The 19313-nt window shown below is 47.0% G+C and overlaps 1 protein-coding gene across 2 annotated transcripts in view; it reads right to left on the bottom strand.

Moving 5' to 3' along the window:
* NOD1 (nucleotide binding oligomerization domain containing 1) overlaps nt 1–14826 on the bottom strand; it is a 39396-nt gene extending 24570 nt beyond the window's left edge. For both annotated transcript variants that reach the window (XM_068973242.1, XM_068973244.1), the window contains exons 1-5: nt 14626–14826; nt 13196–13370; nt 8574–10401; nt 2433–2516; nt 1121–1204 (exon numbers count right to left, since the gene is read on the bottom strand). In XM_068973242.1, the coding sequence (XP_068829343.1) occupies nt 1121–1204; nt 2433–2516; nt 8574–10401; nt 13196–13370; nt 14626–14826 (2372 nt within the window). The remainder of the gene's footprint in view (nt 1–1120; nt 1205–2432; nt 2517–8573; nt 10402–13195; nt 13371–14625) is intronic.
* Between the last annotated feature and the right edge of the window lie 4487 nt (nt 14827–19313).

Genomic DNA, 19313 nt, shown 5'->3' with positions numbered 1-19313 from the left:
AAACTAAGGGATCCGAGTTCTCCCTCAGATTCTTTAAATGACCTCTGAGCATCACTCCGTTCCATCAGCAGACTAGATGGTTCCCACTTCAACTGCAAATGGTCAAGGGGTAGGGTCCCATCATCAGAGCAGCACCAGGGGCTCCTGCAAGCCTCATGCTCTGACATCTTTAGCAGGACATTTCCTATGACACAGCCAAGGTTCAAACTGTTGCCTGCAACTAGATGGCTGTGGCCTGAACGTTCGTCTCCCTCACCCCACCAGAGTCTATATGTTGAAATCCTAACCCCTAGATATTAGGATGCTAGGAGATGGGGCCTTTGGGAAGTGATAAGGCCATGCATCACAGCCCTCACAAATGGGATTAGTGACTTACAAGTGAAGTCCAAGAATGTTCCCTCTCCCCCTCTTCCACCACCACGTGAGGACGCAGCAAGAAGGCACTATCTGAGAACCAGGAATCGGGCCCTCACCAGGCACCTAACCTTCTGGCACATTTATATTAGGCTCTCCAGCCCCCAGAACTGCGAGAAAGAAATCCCCAGTGTTTATGCATGCATGCTAAGTTGCCTCAATTGTGTCTGCCTCTTTGACACCCTGTGGTCTGTAGCCCACCAGGTTCCCCTGTCCATGAGATTCTCCAGGCAAGAATACTGGAGGGGGCTGCCATGCCTTCCTGCACGGGATCTTTCCAACCCAGGGATCAAACCTGCGTCTCTCTTGTCTCCTACATTGGCAGGTGGGTTCTTTACCACTAGTGCCACCTGGGAATGTTATTTTGTTACAAAAGCAAGATGGACTAAGATAATGAGAACTTCCTCAGGGGAAAAAGACCTCCAGAAAGGGTGACTGTTGTGACCTTTCTCCTGTCAGGAGTTAATGAAATCAAAATGCCACGCTCCCCCCCCCACAACACTGTAGGGCTTTCCCCTCAGGATCTCCCCACACCCTTCCAAACTCTGAGCCTCACCTACAGTTCACCACACAGATGTCCTGATTTGAACCATATGGCCCTGGGGCAAGCAGAAGGCACCTTTAGGGGGACATTTATTCTTTGCCTGAATAACAACAGGTGACCAAGAGAAGCTGCTGAAGACCCCGTTGTACCCACCCCACTTACTTCAGGTGTGTGAGGCCTTTGCACTCATCCAGGATTCTGGCGATGTACCCGGCTCCGACATCGGTGATTTGGTTGTTGTATAAGCTTCGAGAGAAAGCACGGCCATGAGAATTTATGACCCCATTTTTTTAAAGTAAGTGCTGTCTGCTGATGTCCAGAGTCTGGGTCAAAAGGAGAAAGGAAGGGCATGTGGAGACCAGAGTTTGGGGCTCAGGGGTCTCACAGGCCGGGGTCAAGGCCAACACTGACACTTTCCCCAGTTTTATGACCTGGGACAATGTACCCAGCCTCTCTGTGCCTTAGTTTCTCCATCTGTAACAAGGGGTAAGATTTACAGCTCCTCACAGGATTGTTATGAGGATCATACGAGATCATTCCAAGCTCTTGCATGTAAGTGCTCAATAAATGGTAGGCAGGGGGGCACTTTGAGATTAAGGGATAATCTTGAGGGGTAACATTTTCCGACCATTAGAACCACCTCAGTGTCTTCCTTTTAGTCAGTTTACCACTTGATACCAATTCAACAATAGGGTTGAAATTGGTAAGCAGACAGGTTTCCATGGTCACCGGAACTCCAGAGCCAAAAGGCAACCTGGGATTGAGTGCTTCAGTGTCCTTGTCTGATGGCTGACAAAACTGAGGCCCCAAGAAGCTGACAGGCTGGCTCCAGCTCACAGAGTGCACAGCCGCCATGGGGCTGGCCAGGCTGGCCCACAGCCCCTCATCTCAAACTCCAAGATCCCAAAGGCTCCCCAAACCCTAACTTCTTCATAACTATTTTGACAACCAATGTGGTGGTGTTCATGGTCTTTATCTCAGCTGGTTTGACTGTTTCTACATTTTGCTGCAGAAATATTAAAGTATCGGAAAATGGGGTCATGACACTACTGGCAGTAGGAACACTGATTTCTGATTCGTGTCATGCTCCAAGGGTTCTGGACAACAGATCACGGACCCACAGTAGTGAAATCTACCACATAAACAGTATTCTCACGTTCATAAAACATATCCCCAGGTATGCAGCCATTCCATCTCTCAATCACCACCTGCGAAACTATATCCCTATATTAGGATCCCAATTATCCAAGGGGGATGAGAGGGCTGGGTTCAGTGAGATTTCCTGACTTTCTCAAAGAGTGAGCTGCTGGCTGAGCCAAAAGCAGAACCCAGGATTCCTGGCTCCCAGTCCAGTGCTTTTGCTGATGTCCGGGGCCATCAGTCTCAACCATCCAGTGATCCATGAGAAGGGCAATTTCCTGCTACTCTCTATTCTTACTACATAGCTGTCCCAGTGTTCTTGAGAAATACATACCCTAAAAATGTCAGAATTTTGTATTTGGTCAGCTCTTCATATAGCACCTTCACCCCACTGTCAGTGATCTGGTTCACACTGAGTCTGAAAAAAACAGTAAAGAAATTTAAGAGTCAGAGCAGCTTCTCACTGTGAAAGAACATTAATTCCGCAAGGTTCTGAAGCTTATAGGTCCTGGAGTTTTCCCAGCTATAAATGCCCCCAGAGAGAATGGCCATAGTAGCCAGTCAAATGGCCCCTATAGTACCTGGTCTTCATGGGGGCTAAGAGACCCACCAGAATCAGCCCATTGACAAGGCTACAGCACAGCTCTGATTCAACACAAGGGCTACAAGGGGCACCTGAAGGACACATGTAGCCAGCCCCCTCTGATATCCTGCATTTGCCAAGGGCCTCTGTGTCAATGTGGCTCTCACTGTTCACAAGGGGCTATGGGATTTGGAAGCATATGGAGCTGCATTTAGTGGTTATGAGGCTAGGGGAGAGGATGTTCCATCATCATGCAAGTGGGGCCAGAGGTTAGGGGTCCTGCAAAAGGCAGGACAGTCCCCACGTGGACTGTGCCACCCAAAATGCCAAGAGCCTTTCCATCTGGAAACGCACGTGCTACACTTGCCTTGCCACCAAAAAGGCTAGTCAAGGGAGACAGCTCCTGTGGTGTGGCTCTGTGTGGGAAGTTCAATGGCAAGGGCGAAACTGTCGAACAAGGCAGGCCTTGGCAGCCACACTCTCCCATTCCTCTTTAATGCCAGTGCTGCTTGCAGTAGGCCAAGCTTTGAGAGGGGGCAAAAAAAGAGCGCCTTGGGATGATGGATGGCTCTTAGACAACGGCCAGCTGCACACTGAAATTGCTCTTCAAAAGTGCTATATTAGCCGGATATTATGATTTGGCCAAAATGCAGAATTTTTTGTTTACTACCAAGGAATCTCTATAACAAACGGCCCTGATCTTCTCAATCCTCCACCCCTTCATTTAGATGAGTCTGAGGGATGGAATGGAGAAAAGGAAAGATATACTCATTTGAATGCAGAGTTCCAAAGAATACCAAGGAGAGATAAGAAAGCCTTCCTCAGCAATCAATGCAAAGAAATAGAGGAAAACAGTAGAATGGGAGAGACTAGAGATCTCTTCAAGAAAATTAGAGATACCAAGGGAACATTTCATGCAAAGATGGGCTCAATAAAGGACAGAAATGTATTGGACCTAACAGAAGCAGAAGATATTAAGAAGAGGTGGCAAGAATACACAGAAGAACTGTACAAAAAAAGATCTTCATGACCCAGATAATCACAATGGTGTGATCACTCACCTAGAACCAGACACCCTGGAATGTGAAGTCAAGTGGGCCTTAGAAAGCATCACTACGAACAAAGCTAGTGGAGGTGATGGAATTCCAGTTGAGCTATTTCAAATCCTAAAACATGATGCTGAGAAAGTGCTACACTCAATATACCAGCAAATTTGGAAAACTCAGCAGTGGCCACAGGACTGGAAAAGGTCAGTTTTCATTTCAGTCCCAAAGAAAAGCAATGCCAAAGAATGCTCAAACTACTGCACAGTTGCACTCATCTCACACACTAGCAAAGTAATGCTCAAAATTCTCCAAGCCAGGCTTCAGCAATACTTGAACCGTGAACTTCCTGATGTTCAAGCTGGTTTTAGAAAAGGCAGAGGAACCAGAGATCAAATTGCCAACATCTGCTGGATCGTGGAAAAAGCAAGAGAGTTCCAGAAAACCATCTATTGCTGCTTTATTGACTATGCCAAAGCCTTTGACTGTGTGGATCACAATAAACTGTGGAAAATTCTGGAAGAGATGGGAATACCAGACCACCTGACCTGCCTCTTGAGAAACCTATATGCAGGTCAGGAAGCAACAGTTAGAACTGGACATGGAACAACAGACTGGTTCCAAATAGAAAAAGGAGTACATCAAGGCTGTACATTGTCACTCTGCTTATTTAACTTATATGCAGAGTACATCATGAGAAATGCTGGACTGGAAGAAGCACAAGCTGAAATCAAGATTTCCAGGAGAAATATCAACCTCAGATATGCAGATGACACCACCCTTATGGCAGAAAGAAGAACTAAAGAGCCTCTTGATGAAAGTGCAAGAGGAGAGTGAAAAAGTTGGCTTAAAGCTCAACATTCAGAAAACTAAGATCATGGCATCCAGCTCCATCAATTCATGGCAAATAGATGGGGAAACAGTGGCTGACTTTATTTTAGGGGGCTCCAAAATCACTGCATATGGTGATTGCAGCCATGGAATTAAAAGACGCTTACTCCTTGGAAGGTAAGTTAGGACCAACCTAGACAGCATATTCAAAAGCAGAGACATTACTTTGTCAACAAAGGTCCGTCTAGTCAAGGCTATGGTTTTCCCAGTGGTCATGTATGGATGTGAGAGCTGTACTGTAAAGAAAGCTGAGCGCCGAAGAACTGATGCTTTTGAACTGTGGTGTTGGAGAAGACTCTTGAGAGGCCCTTGGACTGCAAGTCTTCTGGACTGGTCCATCCTAAGGGAGATCAGTCCTGGGTGTTCATTGGAAGGACTGATGCTGAAGCTGAAACTCCAGTCCTTTAGCCACCTGATGTGAAGAGGTAACTCATTTGAAAAGACCTTGATGCTGGGAAAGACTGAAGTCAGGAGAAGAAGGGGATGACAGAGGATGAGATGGTTGAATGGCATCACCAACTCAATGGACATGTTTGGGTAAACTCCGGGAGTTGGTGTTGGACAGGGAGGCCTGGCGTGCTGTGGTTCATGGGGTTGCAAAGAGTCGGACACGACTGAGTGAGTGAACTGAATTGAGGGATGGGATAAAGCTCAGAAATGGAGGAGTGTAAGGGACGAGGTGAGGGTCAGGACTGGGTGAGATAACAGACCAGAGCTCTGCAATTATTTTCTATAAAGGGTCAGATAGAAAATTTTTAGGCTCTGAGAGCCATCTGATCTCTATTGTAACCACTCAGCTCTGCAGAATGAAGCAGTCAATATGTAAATAAATGAGTGGGACTCTGTTACAGTAAGACTTTATCTAAAACACAAGCCTTGGGCCAAACTGAGCCACAAGCTCCTCTGTAATTAAAACGAGGCTAAAGTGGTAAAAACTTGACCTTTAGGCCTATCAGAATGATCATATCAGACACTCTGGACCCTTCCCACTCATGTTACTCACCTTGGTGATGGGGCACAGCGTGTACAAACACTGCAGGACTATCCCAGAGCCCACTGGTCACTCCCAATATTCATGCTTACTTAGAAACAGAATCCCCGATTTTTTAGCTGGGCACACATGATTAACTTCTGCCCAGTGAAATCTAAGCAGAATTCTCATTAGCAGTGGATGAGAAGTTTTCTTAAAAGAATGGGATGTGTCCTAAACTATAATTAAAAATATGTCCCTATGTTCAGAGCAGCACTATTCACAACAGTCAAGACTTGGAAACAACCTGAATGTCCATCAACAGATAAATGAATAAAGAAGATGTGGTACAAATACAATGGAATGCTGCTGCTGCTGCTGCTAAGTCGCTTCAGTCGTGTCTGACTTTATGTCACCCCATCGAATGGACTACGCAGCCCACCAGGCAAGAACACTGCAGTGGGTTGCCATTTCCTTCTCCAATACATGAAAGTGAAAAGTGAAAGTGAAGTCGCTCAGTCGTGTCCAACTCTTAGCGACCCCATGGACTGCAGCACACCAGGCTCCTCCATCCATGGGATTTTCCAGGCAAGAGTACTGGAGTGGGGTGCCATTGCCTTCTCCTACTCAGCCATAAAAAAGAATGAAATAATTCCATTTTCAGCAACATGTGCAACTAGAGATTATCACACTAAATGAAATGTCAGAAAGAGACAAATACCATATGATATCACTTATGTGTGGCATCTAAAATATGACAGAAATGAACTTATCTGTGAAACAGACTCACAGACATAGAGGAGAGACTTATGGTTGCCAAGGGGAAGGGTGGGATGGGGTAGGGATGGATTGGGAATTTGGGATTAGCAGATACCACTATTATATTATACACATAATGGATAAACAACAAGGTTCTATTCTATAGCACAGGGAACTATATTCAATATCCTGTGATAAACCATAATGGAAAAAAGAATATAAAAAAAATATGTAACTGAATCACTTTGAATCAATAAATCACTTTGCTATACAGCAGAAATGCATACAACATTGTAAATCAACTATACTTCAATAAAATAAATTTACCAAAAGAAGAATGGGGGTTGTCCTTTGCCTTTTGTTCCTCTTGGTGACTAGAATGTCAACTGAATGGCTGGAGCTTAAGCAGCCGTTTTGGGCCAGGACTTGGCAGTCAGATAGGGAGGACAACAGAGCAGTAAGGCAAAAGACAGCCAAGGCTGGTGGTCATGGAGACCTCAAAGAAGCCCTAAGCTGCCCTCCTTTAAACTTCTTCATGAGAAACGAATAAGCCAATAACTTATCTAAGCCATCAGTATTTTGGTGGTGCTTGGTGCTCAGTCATGCTCGACTCTGCAGGCCCAAGGACTGTAGTCCGCCAGACTCCTCTGTCCATGGGATTTTCCAGGCATGAATACTGGAGTGGGTTGCCATTTCCTACTCCAAAGGCTCTTCCCAACTAAGGGATGGAAACTGCATCTCTTGTGTCTCCTGCATTGACAGGAGCATTCTTCACCACTAGCACCACCTGGAAAGTCCACCAGTATTGTGAGTTTTCTCTAACTCTCAGCCAAAACTAATCCTCACTGATGCCCTCAGGGAGCTCAACGTGCTTCCTTAGGGTGGTCCATTTCTTCCTGTTTTGTCTTTTGCTGTCTGGAGGCAAACTACGGGACCATCAGACTGGTGCAGCATTTCCACCTTATGAAATGGGCACGGGGAGGCACTGAGTATGGCGTTGCCTGAGGCTGCATACAGAGAGTTGCTGGCTGAGAGCTCAGAGAACAGATTCCAGACTTCCCAATTCCCAGGCCAGCACAGGCTTGGGCTCCCTACATCCACCCATCCCTGCACAGTGTACACTCTGGTGCTGGTCTAACTGGTACCTGGAATCAGTTCCAAATCCCTGCTGCTCTTCAGGAATGCATGAGCCAAGTAGTAGAGAACTGAAACCCCCCATAGAGATTTACAAGGCGTATTTAACACAAGATGCTAATAGAAGAAAGAAGACTGACTGGCTTTTCTTTCCTCGAAACCATCAAACAGGAAACTAAGAGTCAGCATTCTTTACTGAGATTCTTTGCTGCTCAGGGCTGCCAGCTTTTTTGGTAGAAATTAATGCTAATAAGCACAAAGTCGTCTTTGTTTGCCTTTATAAAATTTTTCACGTGTCAGAAACTTTTCACAGGTTATCTCTGAGCCTCACATAAATCTGAAAAGGTAGGTTCTTTATGATTCTGGCTCCACCACGGCCCCCATGTGCGACCTTGAGCAACTTCTCTGTGCCTCTGCTTCCTCATTTGCCAAAATAGAGATCTAGTGTGCTGCAGTCCATGGGGTCGCAGAGTTGGACACAACTGAGCGACTGAACAACTCTTACAGAGATGTTAAGAGGATTAAGCCAGGTAATGTTTGTAAAGCCCTTTACTCATTCTCAATAAATGCTGATTGCTATTACTGTAATTGCTAGGATATAAGAGACTCCTTTTTTGAGGAGTGTCCTTGAATGAGGACACTGAAACCTCAAAGAAGTTAAGCAACTTGCTCAAGGACACCCAGTTAGGGCCAATTCACATCCATCTAACTTGGAAGCTTTGCTCATTACCTTCTACCACCCTGAGACAGAGTGGGCTTCCCCTGTGGCTTAGCTGGTAAAGAATCTGCCTGCAACATGGGAAACTTGGGTTCAATCCCTGGGTTGGGGAGATCCCCTGGAGAAGGGAGAGGCTACCCACTCCAGTATTCTGGCCTGGAGAATTCCATGGACTATATAGTCCATGGCGTCCCAAAGAGTTGGACAGGACTGAACGACTTTCACTTTCACCCTGAGACAGAGAAGGTCTGGATGCTCCCAGATCCGTGGTCATGAGTCCCAGGATAACCCAGGAAATCCAGCTCCAGGATCCTAGTCCTTGGGTCTGACACCTGACCCCAGCCCTGCCAACCGCTCCCTGAACCTGGTGGCTTCACCTGATGACAGTGAGGCGGCTGAAGCATGGCTGCAGTTCACGCACGCCGAAGTCGTTGAGGTTGTTGTTGTCCAGGTCGAGCGCCAGCCGCTTGCGCAAGTGATGCAGGACGAAGGAGAGGGCGCTGCAGTCAGCCGAGCAGGCGTTGCAGAAGGTCAGCTTGAGGTAGTTGGCGCAGATGCCCCTGGCCGCCAGCTGCCCCGCCTTCTCACTCTGCGTCTCGAAGATGCAGCGCAACATCCAGATAAAGGTAGGCAGGGCCTGCACCTGGCTGAAGCCCCCAGACTGCACCCGGGGCAGGTTCTTCAGGTGGGAGCGCAGGCTGGCGAACAGGTGAGTCCACAGGGCCTTGCGTTTTCGCCGCAGGGCAGCTGTGGGCACCAGGTGCCGCAGGAGTTTCTGTTTGCCTTTGGACAACAGCCCGCACAGGAAGAGGTTGGTGAAATGAAAGTGATCCTTGTTCTTGAAGGGGTCTTCCCCATGCAGGCCACGGCCCCCCAGACACTGGACGGGGAGAAAAGGAGGAAAGCAGGTCGATGTGGCCACAGCCTCCTCGGGAGGAATCCACTCCTGGAAGAACCTGAGCAGCTCCCTAGTGCCCACCTTGTCGTCCACCACTAGAAAGAGGGCAGCAAAGAAGGCCTGGAGGGTTAGGTGGAAGAACTCATAGGACTGCTGTTCCTCTCCGAGGCCCAGCTCCGGCACGGTCCGAAGGAAGCCCAGCTGCAGGTCCCCCTCCCGCACCTCGGACGCCTGCACCTCGTCCTGGTTGAAGACGAAGAGGCTCTTCTCCATGCCCCTGTGAGCTACCCGGCCCAGCGAGCACAGGGTGTCCCGGCCGGCGCGGAGGGTCTCCGTCTGGCTCCGCGTGTTCTGCTGCACCAGGCTGGTGGGCTGCGTCCTGTTCAGGTGGACCTCGGTGACCAACAGGAAGATGTCAGTCAGCGTCACCGTGAGATCAGGCAGCTGCGGGGAGCTCTCAAAGGTGTCGTGGAAGTGCTGGAAGCACCGGAAGATGATCCAGCAGAAGAGGGGCACCGCGCACAGGCTGCAGAGGTTGGGGTTGGCCTCCAGTTGATCCAGCAGGCGCTGGCGCACGGCGCGCTCGGGGAACATCCTCCCCGTGTAGGCGCGCAGGTGGCTGGGGGAGAAGCCGCGCAGGAGCGCCTTCTTCCAGAGGAGATGTCGCGGGACCTCGACGCCCGTGCGGGCTGTGAGCAGCTTGCGAGCCCCTTTGAGCAGCTTCCCACTGAGCAGACTGGCCAGCAGGGCCAGCGGGTGGGCGGGCTCCCAAGGGGAGGAGGTGTCGGGTTCGCTGCTCAGGTCGAAGTCTGAGTGCAGCTCGTCCAGGCCGTCGAAGGTGAAGAGGGCCGTGTGGGGAAAGCGCAGCAGGAAGGCAAAAACCTCCCCGGGGTCCTGCTCTGGGTAGCAGTAATGCTTGAAGAGCAGGTCCTGCAGACACAGTGCCGCGCTCTTCTTGAAGCAGCTGAGGGTGCGGCAGCGGAAGTGGAAGAAGAACTTGATCCCTGGGTCCAGCTGGCCCGCTGCCCAGAGGCTCTGCAGCCGCTGCAGCAGCATGGACTTGCCCATGCCTGCATCGCCAAACACGAAGATGATCTCACCCTGCTCGTTGAGGACGCCCGTGGTTGCGTCCAGGAGGCAGGCCAGGCTGTCCAGGCTGCCCAGGCTCTCGTTGCTGAAGTTGACAAGCTCCACCACCGTGTCCGTGTACATCTGCTCCAACAGCAGCTCCTCCTTCTGAGCATAGCAAAGAATGAACTTGGAGTCCTGGCCCAGTTGCTGCTGCAGCTTCTGGCTGTATCTGCTCACTGCAGGGAGAGCCAGGGGGTGACAGGTGGAAGAAGGTTGAGAAAGAGACACAGGTGGAAAGGGTATGCAATGGGAGGTCTCAGGTGAAGAAACAAGTACACAGACAGACAAACCCACAGCCTGGACACTGAGTCCAGGTGCAAGGACTCCTCAAATACAAAGAGCTAGCAGTCCAGAATCCCCTGGTCCTCTGGCTTCCACCCCTCTGCCTGACCTCAAATTTAGCCAGCCAGCAGGGACAGAACCCAACTGGGATCAGTGTCTGATTCAGGCTCCCTACTCCTCTGCACAAGTCAAATCACTGAACACCAGCTAAAAGCTGAAGCCCCTTCAAAATAGAGGGCTAGGCTACATGGCTCTGCTGCTCCAGCCCACCCCAAGTGTTCCACTCAAACAGCTCAGGCCAGTCTGCACTGAAACTTGTACTTGAGGAAGAAACTGTCCCCAAACTTCTTGTGCTTATTACACTGCTCTTAAATAGTCTCATAAAACCCAGTGCCAAACTTTTTGTGATGATATGTTTGATATTAACATGGACTACAAAGGGGCTGTGCCTCACTGTAATTGAGTAAATAAAGGACTCCACAGAGCACAGCAGTCCTGGTTCCACAGCTGAGGCCTGGGGAATCACTGATGCTTAGCACATGCCCTAGGGGGAGCCCTGGGATTGCCCATAGGCGGGTTCATGATTTAACATGAAGACATGGGTGCCACTCTGCAGAACCAAGCTACAAAATGACCTTACTCCAGGCAAAAAAAAAGAGGGGGGGGGGGATAGTCCATAAATTCCTTTGAAATACTTTTGGGATTTTAATAACAATAAAAATTGGACACATGCATATTTCCAGATTCATCTACAACCCTCTCCTATCAACTTGGTTCTCTGCTTAACATTTGTGAAGTAAATCCTATTTTTCTAAGTTTTAGTAAGGAAAAATGTACAGACTGTAAATTCACCTATTTTACAACAGGTTTACAATTATTTTTAGTAAAATTTGAGATTTACACAAACACTGCTATAATCCAGGGGTACAATATCCACCATAAGTGCATTTGCCGACTATCTCTGTCTCACCTTGGCCCTGGGAAACTGTTGGTCTGCTTTCTCTCTCCATGAATTTGCCCTTTCTGGACATTTCCTATAAATGGATTCATACAATGTGCAGCCTTTTGCATCTGGCTTCTTACAGAGTGAATTATACTTTAAAATCTGTTACAGTAGCTAGGTAAAGGGCCCAATGGAGTAAAGTCCTTTTAGAAAACTCTTTATCAAAGGAATATTTTCCTTTTTTCATAGGGGAAGATAACAAACCTAGACAGCATATTAAAAAGCAGAGACATCACTTTGCTGACAAAGGTCTGTATAGTCAAAGCTATGTTTTTTCCAGTAGTCATATACAGATCCACCTGGATGTGAGAGTTGGACCGTATAGAAGGCTGAGCACCAAAGAATTAATGCTTTTGAACTGTGGTATTGGAGAAGACTCTTGAGAGTCCCTTGGAAAGCAAGGAAATCAAACTAGTAAATCTAAAGGAAATCAACCCTGAATATTCATTGAAAGGACTGATGCTGAAGCTTCAATACTTTGGCCACCTGACGTGAAGCTCTGACTCACTGGAAAAGATCCTGATGCTGGGGAAGATTGAAGGCAGGAGGAGAAGGGGGCCACAGAGGATGAGATGACTGGATGCCATCACTGACACAATGGACATGAATTTGAGCAAACTATGGGAGAGAATGGAGGACAGAGGAGCCTGGTGTGCTGCAGTCCATGGGGTCACATAGTCAGACACGACTTAGCAACTGAACAACAACAAAAATAACAGAAGTGAGGTGAGCAGGAGCAGTGAGACTGAGAAGCTAGCAATGGCTGGTGCTTAAGTGTTGGGACCTCGGAAGCAAAAGCTTGGCCCTGACACTGTCTCTAGGTCTAGTTTCTCCCAAATACACACCTGACAATCTGGAACATGATCCTATGCTTCTGTTTTCAAGGTCAAACTGGATTCTTTGAAACTCAAGAGTTTGGAAGCTCGGTGCTGGTATGTTGCCAACAGCTGTGGAGTGACCACAGGCGTGGAAAGAAGATTCCCTGGTCCTCAGACCAGACTGTGGCTCCAATTATGTGCTCTCTCAGCACCTTGGACTGCTGTGCTCCTTATCACTATTTGCAAATATACATCCGTGTTACTACCAGTTTCCTGCATTAACCTCTGAGCTCCCTGAAGGCAGGAACCATATCTGGGTCTGCTCCCCACTGGACCCCTGGCATCCAGCACCCTCAGCCTTAGCACATGGTGAGCACATCATAAATACCTACAGAACTAATCATTTAACTAAAGGGCAAGGTGGGGGTGGGGTGGGCATGATGTTTTGGAAATAAGGACTGGCAGTCAGGAGTGATAGAAGAATTCTTCGCCTAGAATCAAATTTGGTAAGATTTTTAAGAAGGAAAAAAAATACAACCTTGAATTTGTACAACCACTAAAATGTCTAGATACCTCAGAATAGGAAGCCAGCAAGGGGTTCAAACAGAAGTCATCCCGATACCTCCATAGGCCCTTACATAAACCAGACCAGCTACACGTGGGCAGTACAATCACAGTCCCTTGGGCTGCACAAGGGTGACAGGGACCCAGCTCTCTTTTTCTAAAAGGAACACAGCAGCAGAGCCTGCTGCCTGGGGTGGAGGGCAGGGCTGGCCAAGGTGGACCCCACCTTTATCCCCTGCTGGGCCTGCACAGAGAACATTTCCAAGCCCCCGGGGCCTTGCCTCCTGGGCGGCTCCCTCATACCTGGGTCAGTGTTGACAACAGCTTTGCTCTGAATGAGTGGCGAAGGGGAGAAGCCAATCTCTGACAGCCAAGGCCTGAGATCCACATAAGCGTCTGAGAGTTGCTGGATCACGTGGAGGAAGAACTCGGACACCTCCTCGCCCTTGCTCTGTACCAGATCCAGAATTCTGCGGACCTAGAGGGGTGCAAGCAGGAGGGTGAGGGCCAGTGCTAGGGTTGTTCACCCCCCAGAGGGGCCCACATGCAGGGCCCTGAGCTCTTACAGCCTCGAGCTTGACTGTCCACCCAGCCAGTGTAAGATGCTACAGCCTGAAATGGACCTCCTGAGCAAGAAACAAACCGCATGGCTCTAGGAAAAGAGAGGCTTCCACGAGCCTAAAAATAAAAAGGTCAGACTCACAACTGGGGTCAGGCCCACCCCTGGAATTTCCTTTTCCCAGCTCTTCTTTTCCTTCTTAACCTAACACTACTGCTCTCTGGGAACAAGAGCTGAGGGCAGAAAATCAGCCATTAGGCATAATGAGGTGGGTGCTGGGCCAAACAGAGCAAATGGAAAGCAGACTCCCGTCTAAGATGTACCTTCAGAAAGTTTTCTGTCGTATTAAAAATTCAAGGGAAAAAAATCACCACAGTGTTCTTTTGTGCTTTTCTCAGAAACCTTTCTGGTCTTTTCTGAGCCCAACAGGTCAGAAAAGTGCTGCTGGTGGTTTGGTCACTAAGTCATGTCCGACTCTTGCAACTCCACGGACTACAGCCCACCAGGCTCCTCTGTCCTCTGTCCATGGGATTTCCCAGGCAAGAACACTGGAGTGGGTTGCCATTTCCTTCTCCAGGGGATCTTCTTGATCCAGGGATGGGACTGGGATCTCTTGCACTGCAGGAAGATTCTTTACCAACTGAGCCACCAGGGAAGCCCCAGCAGGATCATGTTACAAGTGAATTCTGTCACTCCTCTCCCCAAGAAGGAGGTTTTGGTCCCTCCATTCTATTTTTCTTAACATGACACAAAGTTAAAGTGAAACCAAGGGCTGGGAAGACTTCCCACAGTGAAGTGTAAGAAAGTCTTTACTGTGGACCTGGGCTAAAACGCAGCTATTCCTCAATCAGAAATGAGGGCCATTCTCAGAGCCATACCCAGCAGTGAGCAGCTCTTCAGGGTTTAACAGGCACGGAAGAGGGGAGCATGGCTAGCATTTCATGCATGCTTTCTTTCTAAAGAATTCACTAATTTAAAGTGAATTGGAAAATGAGTTGTTTGAGAACCAGTACACACAGCAAGGAGAATGGAGGGGATCAGAGGAGTTTGCTGTGTCATGATCACAGAAATGAAATATGTAATTTCTGTTTTGTAAATAATCACCCAATGTACTGAACTCTCAAAGCTCTTCACCCCGTCTGGCCATCAGAGCTGGCCTCCCCATCACCAGCACCTTGTCGGGCTGCGTGGGGCAGGCACACACGATCTCTGCATCTTCAGTGGAGAAGTAGTCATTCTGCAGCAAGTTGTCCAGCAGACACTGAGTGTTTCGGATGTGAGTGACCAGATGCTCCCGGTTGACTTTCAACAACTTGATGAAGGAGTGAGACTCTGATGGGACTATTTCCATCTCACTGCGGCCGTGCTTTTCCATGGTTAAAGAAGCAAGCGGCTGCTTTCCCCAAACTCATCTTTGGCTGCCTGTGTCTTTCTGGCAGAAGGGCAATCAGGACCCAGGGCCAGCCTCTCAGCACAGCGCCTGAAGAAACAAACGAAATCACCAACAAAGCCAAAGCCATGGGAAAGGTTTCCCCACCCCACCATCCCCCACCTTTCTTTGGTCCTGGAATTTCTCTATTTAGAGCAGGAATCTGTTCAGTTCAGTTCAGTCGCTCAGTCATGTCCGACTCTTTGTGACCCCATGAATTGCAGCACGCCAGGCCTCCCTGTCCATCACCAACTCCAGCTTTCAAATATGCTGTCTAGGGGGTCATAACTTTTCTTCCAAGGAGTAAGCATCTTTTAATTTCATGGCTGCAGTCACCATCTGCAGTGATTTTGGAGCCCCCAAAAATAAAGTCTGACACTGTTTCCACTGTTTCCCCATCTATTTCCCATGAAGTGATGGGACCAGATGCCATGATCTTCGTTTTCTGAATGTTGAGCTTTAAGCCAGAGCAGGAATAGCATATTAAAAAACAGAGACGTTACATTGCCAACAAAGGTCCATCTGGTCAAAGCTATGGTTTTTCCAGTAGTCATGTATGGATGTGAGAGTTGGACCATAAAGAAGGCTGAGCACCAAAGAATTGAAGCTTTTGAACTGTGGTGTTGGAGAAGACTCTTGAGAGTCCCTTGGACTGCAAGGAGCTCAAAGCAGTCAATCCTAAAGGAAATCAATCCTGAATATTCACTGGAAAGACTGATGCTGAAGTTGAAGCTCCAATACTTTGGCCACCTGATGCCAAGAGCCAATTCATTGGGAAAGACCCTACGCTGGGAATTATTGAGGGGAGTAGGAGAAGGGGACAACAGAGGATGAGATGGTTGGATGGCATCATTGACTCAATGGATATGAGTTTGGGCAAACTCTGGGAGATAGTCAAAGACAGGGAAGCCTGGTGTGCTGTAGGCCATGGTGTCGCAAAGAGATGGACATGACTGAGCAACTGAATAACAAAAGCAAGAAGGAGTCATGCTTAAGATATTGATCTGAGATGAATTACAGTAAAAAAAAAATCATTATTTAGTTGTGTCTGCTTGTGGGTTACATCAGTGGGGTAGATGACCAGAGGTAGACAATGCTTTTGTTTAGCAAAACTTCTTAATTATTATCACTTTTTAAAAAAAGTGTGCCTCCATAGAACTCTATTCAATGTTATGTGCCAACCTGGATGGGAGAGGGGTATGGGGGAGAATGGGTACATACATACATGAATGGCTGAATCCTTTCACTGTTCACCCGAAACTACCACAACATTGTTAATCAGCTATACCCCAATACAAAATAAAAAGTTTAAAGTTTGGGGGGAAAATGTATGTCTCAATCCTAGACTGGAATAAGGATGCAAATGTATGTTTTCCAAATTAGCTGACAGGGATTAGAAGTTTCTATACGCCCTGTGAGGGGACAGGGGCCAGAAGTTGGAGCCAAGGAGTTGTGGGAACTGATGGGAGAGAGCAAAATGCCCTGCGGAGAGAGCGCGCTGGGGCGAGGCATCCATGGTAGTCACGGCTCTCCTGTGGCAGTCAGAGTCCAGGAGCCTGGGAACAGCAGCACGTCCGTCGTCACTGCCTGATCTGGGCTGTGCTGCAGTCCTCTGCACAGCCCCGCCCCAGCTCTCCTTATATCTCCAGCCAAGCCGGTTACATAAAAGCACCTGAGGGAATGAAGGCGTGGCAATGGCCACGCCAGAGTGAAGTGGGAGAGAAGGAGGGCGACAGAGAGAGGCAACGTGGAGTTTCAAGCGGTGGATGACCAGGAGACACCAGCTCCCTGGAAATCCTCAGAAACCTCATACAGGTGCTGAGCTTCCTGTCTTGGTAGGGCCCAAGCTCTTTTATTTGAGTATTAAGAAAATACTTTGGGTTTGTCTGTGCAACCCCAGAATTGTACTGATTGCTTTTTTTTCCCCCTCCAGAATAAGCTCTCTCAGCCACTTAATTTTCCAGTCATCCTGTGGATAGAAAATGGATCACACTCTTGAAAGCAGAAAGGCCTTGAACTAGTCTTTCATCTAAACCTCATATATCCCAGAGAGATAGCTTTAAATATTTTTTGTTGATCTTAAAGAAAAAAATTCATAAGAGTTCCAAACATGTATGTTTCACAAGCCCACCTATGTTAACATTCAGGTCTCATCGTTCTCACATTTTCCCCACAACTAGTCTCCTGCTCTTTGACACATTTTTTTTTCTTGCAGTTTTGCATTTTATCATCTTTTACCTTCAAGTTGTGAAATGCAAGCCTTCCAGAGATTCTCATCGGGACTCCACACAATACTCTTCCCTTTTATAACCTGACTGAGCAAAACACAGTACATTCTAACATTCTAAACAAGAAAGGCAAGAGATTCTTATCAAAAGGAATTTGAAGGAACAAAAATGAGTGATTAGCTACTATTCCACTAAAAGTATGCTGATTGATTAGACTCTAATTCAGCTTTTTCTACTGTTGTCAATTCTATGACTCACTTAAGGATCCAAAGTTTTAGAAAATTAGTTCCCTTAAGGATACCAGTTGATGATGTTAAATGTATATTTAAACTAGTGGTTAGTAATACCTTTTTTTAAGTTTCTGGCATGTGTTCTTTGAAGTGAGCGAGAATACTGTGAAACAACATTCTATCCTTAAATCTTCAATTTCCAATTTCTTTCTGGAATCTGCAAAGTCAAAAAAAAAAAAGAGAAAGAAAGGTTTCTTTGAAAACCCTCTTGTGCTGCATGGTGAACAAATGAATGAATGAATGAATAAAATTGGAGAAAGTAATTTTTAATACAGAACTGTAGGATCTCAGAGTACTCTTCGTTACCTTCTTCCTTTGGGACACTATTTTCCAAATCTTAGTCATTCAGGCATGACAGTCACATTTTTTGGCCATAATTGAGTCTCAAAAGCAAAGTTGTGTACTTGACTTTTTCCTTTAAATTGACTTTATTTTACAACTCTAGCAGATTAATTTTAAAGGAAATTTTATATTACCATTATAACCAAAACACTCACTTGCATTAAATAAAAAAGTAACACAAAAATAAATTCACTAAAGAATAAAACCGTGCTATTGAACTCCAGCTTAACAAAGTTGCCCAGAAAGGCTCTTGGTCTGAGGCTTGTTTTCTCTTAGAAGCATGCGAGAGGTGTTAAAGACACAGTAGCACAAGAATGAAACTTTCTCTTTGAGATCACGGTAAATCAGAGCTGGAAAGGGAACTGCCTTGTCACTTGGTGAATCAGGGTCTTTTCACACCATGATGCTGGGAAAGATTGAAGGCAGGAGGAGAAGGGGACGACAGAGGATGAGATGGCTGGATGGCATCAACTGACTCAGTGGACATGAGTTTGAGTAAATTCCAGGAGCTGGCGATGGACAGGGAGGCCTAGCATGCTGCAGTCCATGGGGTCGCAAAAAGTCAGACATGACTCAGCAACTGAACTCAGCTCCACTCTTCCCAAGGCTTGGAATGGGTGTTACACAGGACCTTCATTCCTTCGCTCCCAATCCTCATACATCTTCACTGTGGGTCTCATTTCACTCCTGGCTTCTAACTCTTCTAAGTTCGTGATTCCCACAGAACCACTGACGTGCCTCCCCGGCCCTTCCTCAGAGTATCGCCCATAGCCATCACTACCTCTTACTGCCTAAGGCAGAAACTTAAGGAAAACCTGATTTATGGCCACCTAAGCAAAGCAACAAATTACACGTCAGCCAGTTGGCAAGGAGACTAGCTTGAAATTTAACCAGATTTGCAAAGATCTCTAAACTCAGCAGGAATTTAACAAGGTGTGGATGGTGAAAGAGGAAACAAAGAAAGCTGATCCTGCCCTGTTAGAATCCACGGGTAGACCAAATCTAAATCATGGAACACTCCAGAGAAATGCAGTTCATGGACATTTGGTCACCAGAAATACTGATGCCAGAAAAGACTGTGAACCGGCTTTTCAGATTAGAGTTTCTCAGAAAGTCAGTGAGATGGGGGTTAAAGAAGTAAACTCACTATAACCCTATAAACTCAGAAACAAAGTAACTACAGGACCTAGTGGTTTAGCGTGAATTCCTTTCAACAATTAGATTTAATTTTCATGCTTGAAAAGATCAGAAAATAAGACACAAAAAAGGTTTTGATAGTATGGTGAGGCAAGAACTCTCATACCAGGAATGTAAACTGATGGACACCTTCTGGAAACACATTTGAAATACATATCAAGAGCCTGTGATAAGTTTCAGTTTAGTAACTTCTCATTCTAGATCTCAGCCTTCTGAAAAGGTTCAGAGGTTCCGACAGTTTTGTGGGTGTTTTTTTAAAACAGGGGGCTTCCTTTTCATGTGTTTGTTAGCCATCCGTATGTCTTCTTTGGAGAAATGTCTATTTAGTTCTTTGGCCCATTTTTTGATTGGGTCGTTTATTTTTCTGGAATTGAGC

This window comes from Capricornis sumatraensis, chromosome 5 (genome assembly GCF_032405125.1).
Source record: "Capricornis sumatraensis isolate serow.1 chromosome 5, serow.2, whole genome shotgun sequence".
NCBI lineage: Eukaryota > Metazoa > Chordata > Mammalia > Artiodactyla > Bovidae > Capricornis > Capricornis sumatraensis.
The sequence above is the reverse complement of the archived record's forward strand: the minus strand, read 5'-3'. Positions and strand labels throughout refer to the sequence as shown.